The 11050-nt window shown below is 35.6% G+C and overlaps 1 protein-coding gene across 2 annotated transcripts; it reads right to left on the reverse strand.

Moving 5' to 3' along the window:
• Window positions 1-224: 224 nt before the first annotated feature.
• On the reverse strand, window positions 225-3401 carry LOC103501221 (uncharacterized). 2 transcript variants are annotated; one of them, XM_017047470.2, is made up of 4 exons: window positions 2774-3401; window positions 1255-1378; window positions 903-1087; window positions 225-819 (listed from the first exon to the last, which is right to left on the reverse strand). In XM_017047470.2, exons 1-4 carry the CDS (start codon window positions 2887-2889, stop codon window positions 438-440), a joined length of 807 nt encoding a protein of 268 aa, XP_016902959.2. In that variant the 5' UTR covers window positions 2890-3401; the 3' UTR covers window positions 225-437. The 2 variants fall into 2 exon arrangements, with proteins under 2 accessions (XP_016902959.2, XP_008462958.1); XM_008464736.3 differs by having other exon boundaries at window positions 1255-1383; window positions 2774-3384.
• Window positions 3402-11050: the final 7649 nt, after the last annotated feature.

Below are 11050 nucleotides of genomic sequence, written 5' to 3' on the forward strand. Positions count from 1 at the left end.
ATTTAAAAGGAAAAAAGAAAATAAAAGAAAAAGGTGATTCTAATCACTTTTGGGAGAAAAAACTTCAAAATCCACATTTATTGAAAGACTCCCAAATTGCTTTCAAATTTAAAGTTTTTCTTTCTTCTCCTCTAGTTTGACTCCGATGGTAATTTGACATTTGTAGAATCACTTTTCGCAAGGAAAAGTTGTATCTATTTTTTTTTTTTAAAAAAAGAAAGATGTAAGGACTAACGATTGAATGCATATACGTGCATGGTTCAATACAGAACAATGATACAAAGCACAATTCTAATTATAACAAGGAATTCCCATATCCTACGATCCCTCCAAACCATAAATGGTATATTGCTATTGTAGAAGAATACTTCTAGAGAGAAGAATGCCATACTCTAATTTACACTAAAAATATTATTTCAATCGAGTCCTCTTCAAGTTCAATTTGTGCTTTCCAATCCAACTTCATTCTTCACACTATCATGCTGACATAAATTGTAAAAACTAGACAAGTATGCCACAGCTTCGGCGTTATTGTCACAGACCTTCCAAAGCGAATCAACCTCTCCCTTTGCCAAGGTACCCCAGTTTTCACAATTGTTAAAAAATTCGAGCAACTTCGAGTAAAAAGAGTCGTAGTTCATCAATAGGAATGGAACTGGAAATTCTGACCCTATTCTCCTAAGCTGAATCAAAGCCAGAATCTCAAACACCTCATCGAAAGTACCAATGCCGCCAGGGAGAGTAACAAAAGCAGTCCTATCAGAACTACAGCTTCTAACTGCAGCATCGACAAGCCCGTGCTTTCTTGCAGAGAAGAACCTGCATAAAATCAAGCATTTCAAGCAGCATTGTTCGCTATGTACTATGACTATCAGATAACTAATGGGATATATCTCTATCACCTGCAAGTAAAATAAGTTTCTGTAGGTAAATATGGATGAATCTTTGAGGATGTCCATTCACCAGATTCTCTACCGATTTTGAATCCGCCTACGGGGTTTCCTGCCTGTAAAGCACCTTTTGTAACCGCATCCATAAGACCCGGACCAACACCTGACCAAGTAGTGCAATCCAAAAGTTCTGAAATCTGCATAGCATGGATCCAGAAATACTAATACAGTCAAAGATTACGTATGCAACTAACTCGGATATTCTATTCCTCAACGTTCACCTTAACTTGAAAGGATTCAACTTTGGTATTGATCGGTTTATGTTTTCTTCTAAAATTAAAGATAAAGACGGTAAATGGGTTACCTCTCTACTCAATTCGAAAGCTTGCTTGTAATGAGGATGATCAGGCCCCATTCTTGAAGATCCAAGATAAACAACTCCTTTCCCTAGTCTGTTTATTAATTCATAGCACTTTGATATCTCCGTTCTGACCTTAAATACAACAGAAGACAATAGATAAACAACTATTAGGCTAGGTAAAACAATATCCTAGACCTCAATAAGGAAAGAAAAAAATCAACAGCTTACTGTTCACTCAAGGATTGTATTACAAAGAAAAAATAAAATCAAGAAAACAACTCACTGTTCACTCTCATAGTTAGCTGCAAGTTAAATTAAGTATGAGAGTAATATCCTCCCAAAATCAAGTTAGAAAGTTTGAAAAGCCAAATAGTCACAAAAGGGCACAAGACGATAACAATACCCAAACCAAGAATGCTCGAACCCAGCCATAATAAATACTCAACATAAACTGGCACCTACATAATTAGTCTCTCTTATACCAAGCCATTGGAACAATTAAAACATAAACGAAATAACAAATCTCTAAACAACAGCAGCTCGATTACAAGAGGGGTACTATTTTCATCCCTGTTCAAGTTTACAGTCCAAAGTGATGGAATAAACAAGTTATTGTTAAAATTAAAAGATGTTTTGACCTTTAAAGATTAAATCTAAAGATAATAGACTTCATTAAGAAAGGTAGAATCAAATATAAACTGTCGTATTTCACTAGTAAAGCATAAAAGAGAAAAGTACAAATGACATATTCAAGATGCACAACTGACGCCTGCCACCACACAGGAAAAAGGAAACAGTGAACTGACTGACATCCCTAGCAAGAAATATACAATCTCTTTATGCAGTGAGCAACTAACTTTGACCTATGAGTCATGAACATATCAAGAAAAAAGAAAACATGACCAATGGGAACTTCCTATTCGAGTTCAGGAAATCCTTATCCCAGTATGTGAATTATGGTTATTTCTCCGTGTTCTCTCTCGTGATCGAGTTAGATCCTCTCTTGGTCTTTCACCAAAGACAGGAGATCGGTTGAATCATTAAGTAGCAATAGATCAATTGATTTCCTTTTCTACAAGGAACAAGCAAAAAAGGCGAGACACATTGGTATAGTCAAATTAAGGTAGAACCAATTTGATACTGAACTCTTAGATTTGAGATTTTAACTAAGACCGCTCCAAATCTAAGAATGCTCCATTGTACTCCAGAATCAAAGAAATGGGGAAATGAAAATAACAACACAATGACAGCCTAGCAGAAAAGGCTAAAATATGTTAATACTCTTAACATTATTTCAGTTCCATAACTTCAAAAACCCAACAAATCCCACGTACTGAAATAGACAATAACTGTAATTTCTTCTGAATCCCATGGATCTGGACACTTTGTCCTCATTGTTATATTTACTAGAAATAGACATTTCTAATTCACGTATCATAGAATAAAAAGTAAATCGAAGTAACCATGAGGTTTCAGAAGAAACAAATACAAGATTCAAAAAGATGGGGGAAAGTGAAAGCACCTCGATGGGACTTGTCCTCTCTTCAAACTCAATCGCTTCATGCTTACTAAGTAGAGCTCTCGCAGGGTTACAGCCAGGTTTGGAGAACTTGAACACCATCTTCTTCTCTTTTTCATGGAACAATTGTAACTTCACAGTCTTCTGGTGAGAGTTTCGGATCAAAATTTCACATCCATAAGAACCCATCATGGAGAAACTCATCGTGGAACAGTACGATTGTTCTGAGGATTCGATTCTTGGGATTTTTTAAAAATACAAATTCGTGGAAATGTTCAGAGTTGTATGGAAGAAACAGATGAAGAAAGAGTTGACAAATTGGAATTTGAAGTTCGAAGGTTTTAACCTTAGGGGGTGTGAGAATGAGGAATGAAAAATCCAATTTGATCGTGAATTTCGGATTTTGGCTGGCCGCCCAGAGCTTCGAAGTTTCCGAGGTGAAGCTCCGAGCAGAAATGTGTGGTGGAGTTGAAATTTTGGTATACAAACGAGGGTATTTTGGCCTTTGTACCTCGTATATATGAAAGATGAAATCATTTCCAAAAATTAAAAACAAAAATGGTTTGATTTTTGGCCACGTTTGTTCGAAACGAAAATGAGTGTAGTTGAAGTAAGTTTCCATTGAAACCGGCTATAGTGCATTTCATACAAATTTTCTCCCTTTAACCTAAATGATAAAGATGTAAATGTATTTTAGTAACTGTAATAATATTTGTAATGATAACAGTAATGGTATTGGCTAGTTTGACTCACTTAATCTTCAAATGCAATCGAGTTGATTACATTCCCCTCGCTAATTAGTTTAACAATTTTTTTAGTATAGGTTTGGAAGTGTACCAGGCTACACACAGGCAAACAACAACATATATAATCAAATATGATTCATTTTTCAAATTATCATTGATTTATTATATTTTACTTGTAATAAACGTGGACTTAGTTTAATTTTATTTATGAGCAATACTTGGGTGCATCCCAAGATTCACTCATTTTTACGCATCTCAATAAAAATAAATTAAAATATTTCAAGAAATAAGTTAGAGGAATTTTGTAGGATGTACAAAGATAAGTGCAGCCTCGAAGACACCTAAGTTATTTATTTTGGTGATTGATTTTTTATTTTTCTACAATTTTTAGTATAACAATTATGAAGATGAGGGAAAACAAACTTCCGATTTCTAGAGAAGAAGACTTGTCACTAATCATTGAGTTATGCTCATTTTAGTTTATTTTGGTCTACGAACTTTCAAAATGTTCATTTTGGTTCTAGGTCTTTCATCTAGTTTATATTAATATTTGTGCTTTTAAACAATTTAGGGAAAATGTCACAACTTTACCCTTGACATTTTAATTTTGTATCAATTTAGTCCCTAAGTTTCAAGATTTACATTTTTAACCGATAAAATGATAAAAACGACACAGTTTAGGTTTTACATTTCAAAAGTAGCACACTTTTAAAAACTTACGTTCTTGTTTTCTCAAGCAATCTCGGTCAAGATTATCCCTAAGATTTCATGTTTTGTTTCTAAAATTCAAAATACAAATATGTTCAAATTACCAAAAATATCCTTGTTTTCTTGAACGTTTGATATTCACCTTTGCCAAACAAGTCTCTCATTTCGATTGAGTTTGAACATTTTGCACTCAAGATTGACTGATTTTTGCATGGAAAACCTTACGAAGTGTATCCCCAAGTGTATCCTAGGCTTAAATCAGTAAAGGTAATTAACTTTGAACCGTTTGATAGTTTAGGACTTTGTTTGAAGTTTAGGGTTTAAGATTATTTGTGAAATTTGAGGTTGTTGGAGTTGTTTTTGTATTTTGTTTTAAGTTGATGCAGGTTGTTTCGTTTGACGAATTTTAACAATTTCATCAATTTGGACTTGTGTACATGATGAATCTCGTACGAGATTGATCAAATTGCCTCAAGATTTGTTGAATGAGTCTTGAGATTTGTCATGTTTCATTTACATTATGTCAGGTCCTCGGTGTCGATTTTGATTGAGATTAACCCGAGATACATTATAAAATGCATGTAAAACCCTAATCTTGTGGCATCCTGGTGCAATGCGACCCAAGTTCCATTGCTAATTCATATTATTCTTGATTGAGATTTGCTCGGATTGCCTCGAGTTTTAGGATAGATTATTGATTTTGTTTTATTATTTATGTTTTCTGTTTAGCAGATGTCTCTTGTCGCTAAAATCTGCAGTTCAGACTTCTTCCTTGCAAACTTGACCTATTGTTCACACTTAACGAAGAATGTCTCGAACATTAAAGACAAGTTAACACCTATGCAAATGTATATGTTTAGAAAACCATGTTTGGATATTTCTTAAACGTTAAGTTGGTTTTCAATGGCCCCCGTGTCATTCCATCTTACTGAGAGAGGTTGAGATGAACGAGGCGACGTTATTAGCTTTAAATTACAAGGTGAGACAGTCTCCTTCATGCCAAAAGATTTTGACATTCGAAGTTGAGGTATAGGTCAAGAGGTGCGGTTGAATTTGAATAGGATAAAGCCTTTAGACTGCGACAGTTATATTTAGGCGATTAGGACGAATATGAACGGTGTTGAGTTGGATAAAGATTATCCTAATATTTAGTTCGAGGGCGACGAGGATGTGGTGAAGATATCCCTATTTTATCTCATCAAGCTAACGATGATAGGAAGGGAGAGAAGGAAGCACATGAACTAGACCATGTTAGGCCTCAAATACGATTTGGAGGACTTGTAAGCTACTACTAGGTGAGTTGATATGGGTTAAGACCCTGGGTAGGTTGAAAAGGGCACTGAATGGTAAAGTTTTCTTGCATAAAAACAAACTTGCGAATAATAAGTCCCCGAAGTCGTATAGCCTATACGGGTTTCCCTTCATCTTTCAAGTTAGTAATTCTATGCTTATTATGTTTTTTTCCAGTAATTATATGATTGTATTAACGTTATTATTACATTTATAGGTTTGGATGACACTATCTAATAGGCACAAACCTATACATCTAAAGGTTTAGGCCTACGAGATAGTGTCGTCCTTCAGTGGGTGGATTGTCAATAGGGCTTCTCACGATGCGATACCACACATCATGCAATGGAGTTACACATACTCACTGGGTTGAACGTGATTTAGTCATAGGTCTTCGAGTTACAAATGGTATGTTATGATTCATTTTCTTCCTCCACCTTCACTATAATATTTTAGGGATTGGGGTTTAATTAATACCTGCTGATGATCCAACAAGCCCACATAGAGGAGATTGACTCGACGGACAACAAACGTGCTTTCTAGATCAAAGGCTTGAAATTCCTACGGTAGAAGGTTACGTGGAAGACCCGCTTGCCCCTACTCCTCATCATGTCGAGCGTCCCCTAACTCCTCCTCATGTCAAGTGTCCTCTTACTCCTTTGAAGGGATAAAAGCCCTACACAGCGGAAGAATTTAACAGAAATCTAAACTCAAATTTAATTGGAAACTTAAAAATACCAGTACATTGGAAAAATAATAAAGAAACTAATTTACTATGGCTGAGCATGATTTTACAAAATAAAAAATAAAAAATAAAAATTACAGAGAAAAGTAACACTTATGTACATTGAAGTCTCTATATCTACTAAATGCCAATTTTAGGGCACTACTCTTGAAAACCTCCTAATCTCGGAGCTTGAGATTTTCACTACAAGAAATTGGGGTTCTTCCGACATAAAGAAAGACGTCGACAAAAAAATATCGAAAATAGCTCGCTCTTCCGACGCCAAGCGTAAGACGTCGAGAGCAAAAGCTTTTCTCGACGCATTATGCTAGGCGTTAGAAAAAGCGTTGGAAATAAGAACCATTCTCGACGTCGTTATGGTGCATTAGGAAAGCTCCATCATAATTTAGGATGAATTAATTACGGTGGCATGTATCCCCGACGCTATGCTTTATACGTCATGGATGACATCGGGAATAAGGACAATTCCCGACGCTATTGGGGTGTGTCAAGAAAGCTCCATCGTAATTTAGGACGAATTAATTACGGCGAGCATGTATCCCCGACGCTATGCTTTATGCGTTGGGGAGGGTGTCAAGAATAAGGACCATTCCCGACGCTGTTATGGTGCATTGGGTAAGTTAAGTGGGATCTCCTAGCGTTTTCGTGATGCATCGAGAGATCCCTTGTAAATTCATTGATGGAAAACAATAAGAGACATGCTGCAGCGGAAGAATTAGAATCATACTTTACTTTATATGCATCTAAACGATTTAGAAATTAACATGCATATGTTATGGGATGGACTTAAGCGAAGAGCATAAGAGGTAAACAATGAAATTACCTTTTATAGTTCTGAACTTCTTCTTCGATCCAAAACTTCTTCTTTGCCTAAATTCACGAGCAAGGAAAACCACTAAGTTGACCTACTAAGCTCGGGACCAAGAACGGAGTTGTGGGACTCGGTTTGTGAAGTAAAATTTTAAGAGAAAGAAGGATGTAATATATCGTTTAGGTAGTTTTTCAGAAAAACATCATTCTTTCTCATTCTGTAATGCAAAATGTTTTATATGAAATTTACATGCAAATTGCATGCAAATTATTTCATACATTTTCAACACCTAATTAATCCATTAATTCTTAATGGAGTTAGTGGCTTCAAATTCACAATAATCTACCATATTTCCCATTAACTGATAATTAATAAAGTAATTAGTCAAAGGGGTATTTTGGTCATTTGACCAATTAAGTCAAAGTCAAACTTTAACTTTTCATAGTCAAAAGTCAACTTTTTGATTTTTTACTATTTTTTCCATCTTGACTAATTCTAACCTCTCGAGTATGAATCTGCATTCATTTTCTTAAAATTCAAATCATATTTGAATATAAATTCGGTCAAAGTTTTGTTTCTCAAAGTTAAAAGTCAACAAGTTGACTTTTACAAATTTGACCGTTTCAAAACTTTTCAAGCTTTTAAATATGAATCTATATTCATATTTATTTAAATCATATTTAAACACAAAGCTTAAAGTTTATTTCTACCGACTTATATCTTATATATTTATAGCTTAAAGTTTATTTCTCTCTCTTTTCTTAATTCGAACAATTCGAGTTACTTCAACATTTTGTTCTTAGTTAAATTCATAAGAGCTAGTAGGGGAACCTAATGGACCTATAGATCATGGGCTCCAACGATTCGAGATTAACTGGCTAAACTCTTTTAGACCAAGCTGAATCAACATTCGTTAACTAAAGAGTCATTTCACTAAAGACTCTTAATTGCATTCCCCTCACATAGATATATTTCTGTCCACCTGATATAACCATGATGAGTAAGTTTATCCTTCACAGGTTGTTCGTAATCTTGGTTGGGTCAAAATACCGTTTTACCCGCGATATTACATCTTGCTTCTTAAAACCCACTGATCCACTATTGAACAATAGGTCCAACCTATAAAATTGAATCCTCCGGATCAATGAGAAGGTGGGACGCCTTGTTCAAGACTTGAATTCAGTCCTTAAGGGAAAAACTTATCTACTATCCCAGAAATGGGTAGGAGTGAATTCCGTCTTGCACCCTATGTCCCTAGCTATCCACTAGTCTTATCCCTGAAATGAGAGGCTTATTGGACCAGTGATGATGAGCTGCCCTCACCTATGCAGATCTAAGGACACTACCGAATGAACAGAAGTTCATAGTTAGCTCAGGATTAAGATCAAGTTACCTAGGACATCATAAATGAAATAGTCAGTTTATAGTTTACGTCGTTATAACAAAAATTGACTATTTCGTGGTTCTAGTCTTATGAAAACCATTTACATAGGATGCTTCCACTCCCATGTCTCTACATGAACAATTCAGGATTACATCGTTTGTACTTATTATGGAGCGGGCCGCATCCATAGTGTTTATCCAGAATAAGGCGCCCAACCTTATTCATATACTATAGACTATTTGGGCTATTAACTTGAACTTAATCCATGTTTATGTCTTTACATAAAGTTCAAGTGTATATGACAAACTCAGTGAAATAGCCTTGGGACCTTAATTTATTGGTTTTAAGATTATAGCATTCAATAATAGAATATATTAAATCAAATCAAAGTACGAGTTTTAGGACACAAATTCCAACATTCATTTCAATTATGTTTATCACATAATTAAAATGAACGAAAGAGTAAGAAAGGGAGAGATGAACTACCTGGCGCTGTGCCCTATCGTCGATGCCCTCGTCGCCGTCTTCCGTCGTGCATTAAGGTAAGTTTAAAATCCTTAATTTTTAGGTTTAGGGTTTTTTTTTTAAAAAAAAAATTTGTTTTAGGTATTTTTGTATTTTTGTATTAAATGTGCGTTATATTTTTGTATTGAATGTGTGTTGAATTAAAAGTTTCAATTAATGTTGTTGAATTGAAATTTGAAGGGAAGGTTTACGTTTGAATTGAAATTTAAAGGGTGTTATGTTCGAATTGAAATTTGAAAGAAGGGTTACGTTTGAATTGAAATTTGAATGAGGGGAGTTTATAGTTGAATTGAAATTTGAAGGGGGGTGTTATGATTGAAATGAAATTTGAGGGGGGAGGGGGTTTATAGTTGAATTGAAATTTAAAGGGGGAGGTTTGAATTGAAAATGTAATATGTGTTAATATTTGTTTTGGTTATCTTGCGGTTATGGTAGCCGTTTGTGTTGAATAACTTTGTTGTTGATTTGGGATGACTATCCTACAGTTATGGTAGCCTTGTTTGTTTTGAATTTATTTCTATTTGGGATGACTATCCTGCAGTTATGGTAGCCTGTTTGTGTTGAATAACTTTGTTGTTGATTTCGGATGACTATTCTGCAGTTATGGTAGCCTTGTTTGTTTTGAATTTGTTTTTATTTGGGATGGTTATTCTGTAGTTATGGTAGCCTTTTTTCTTTTGAATTTGTTTCTATTTGGGATGGTTTCAAGGGGTGGTAGTAGGATAGCTTGTAAGGTAGCGTTGTTAGAAGGGTTGGATAAGATTCGAAGATACAATATTTTGTTATTAATAATTAGGTTGTGTTGGCTATCCTGCAGTTATGGTAGCCTCTGTAGTTTGAAGTTAGTTTTAGTGAAAAATTTGAGAGATTGTATATTACTAAAAAATAATAGTAAAAATTCAGGAGAGTAAGTTATGGATGTGAGAGAGGGAAAGAGATATGTTTCTAATCAAACCTATTTTTTTTTAGGGACTTAAACGATGGACAAGGATTTGATGAAAATTAGAAATAAGTTATCCCTTGAGTATAGACAGGGAGTGACCCAATTTATAGAATTTGTGAAGCTTTACGTTGATGCCTACGGACGATTAAGGTGTCCATGCAAGAGATGTTTGAATTTAAATTAGAGCTCATTAGAGGGTGTTGAACGACTTTATTGACGATGTGGATGAACACTTGTCACATGCAAGTGACGAAGACGAATTATAGTGACAATCCACGTACCCACATACTTATGTATTTTATATATTTGATTCTAGCTATGTGTTTGTATTTGCTTATTGAATGTTTATTTTCTCACAGGCATTATGTCATATGCACGTAATAATTTTTTGGAGACGAATGTTATGTTCCTCGAGTTTGAGGACGATTTAGATAACCTTGCGGGAGGGTCGTCGTTCGTGGGTAACAATGCGAGTGAGTCTAAGAATTTCCTTCATTTTAACTTAGAATTATTTCATGTTTTTTCTCTAGCATTATATGTTATTATAATTTATTGAGCAGGGCCGTCTTCTTAACCACCTGCGACTCCGACTCCCAGGAGATGTGGGTAGTCTCGACTCTTCGAGTTGAAGCGCCACGTTGCAGTCAATGGGCGCATTTCGATAACGATCGCCCCTGGAGCGGAGAAGCCTATTTCCCCACACGTCGGTCGCTTCAGCCAGGCGATAGGCGTATGCGTGCAAAAGACATTTCCCGTCCACTACCTTAAGTAGATGGACGTTGGCAGAGAATACATTGAGATTGTCAAGGGCGACCTCTAGGTAATTAAGTCCACTACAATTTATGATTTCATTTGAAATATATTCGATCGCTGGCCGAATCGATCTCTCGTTGCTTCTTTTCTTTTTCGTTTCGGTTCTATGTTTCACAGAATTGAAACATCAATTCATAGGGGAACTCCCGACGCAGCACGAAAATGTCGAAAGATCTCCTTACTTCTCACGCAGTTCCCGATGAATAACTAATGGTGTCGGGGATCTCGCTTTACTCCTGACGCACATAAAACGCGTCGGGCGATCCCCTTACTCTTCGACGAAGTCCCCGATGCCATGCAGAATGCGTAAAAATA

This window comes from Cucumis melo, chromosome 1, assembly GCF_025177605.1.
Source record: "Cucumis melo cultivar AY chromosome 1, USDA_Cmelo_AY_1.0, whole genome shotgun sequence".
NCBI lineage: Eukaryota > Viridiplantae > Streptophyta > Magnoliopsida > Cucurbitales > Cucurbitaceae > Cucumis > Cucumis melo.

Excerpts from the sequence above, each read along its gene's own strand:
- LOC103501221 (XM_008464736.3), bottom strand. The coding sequence starts at position 2,974 with ATGAGTTTCTCCATGATGGGTTCTTATGGATGTGAAATTTTGATCCGA. Across the intron at positions 1,088-1,254 it reads CTTTCGAATTGAGTAGAGAG|ATTTCAGAACTTTTGGATTG; the intron begins GTAACCCATTTA and ends CATGCTATGCAG. Across the intron at positions 820-902 it reads GAAACTTATTTTACTTGCAG|GTTCTTCTCTGCAAGAAAGC; the intron begins GTGATAGAGATA and ends GATTTTATGCAG.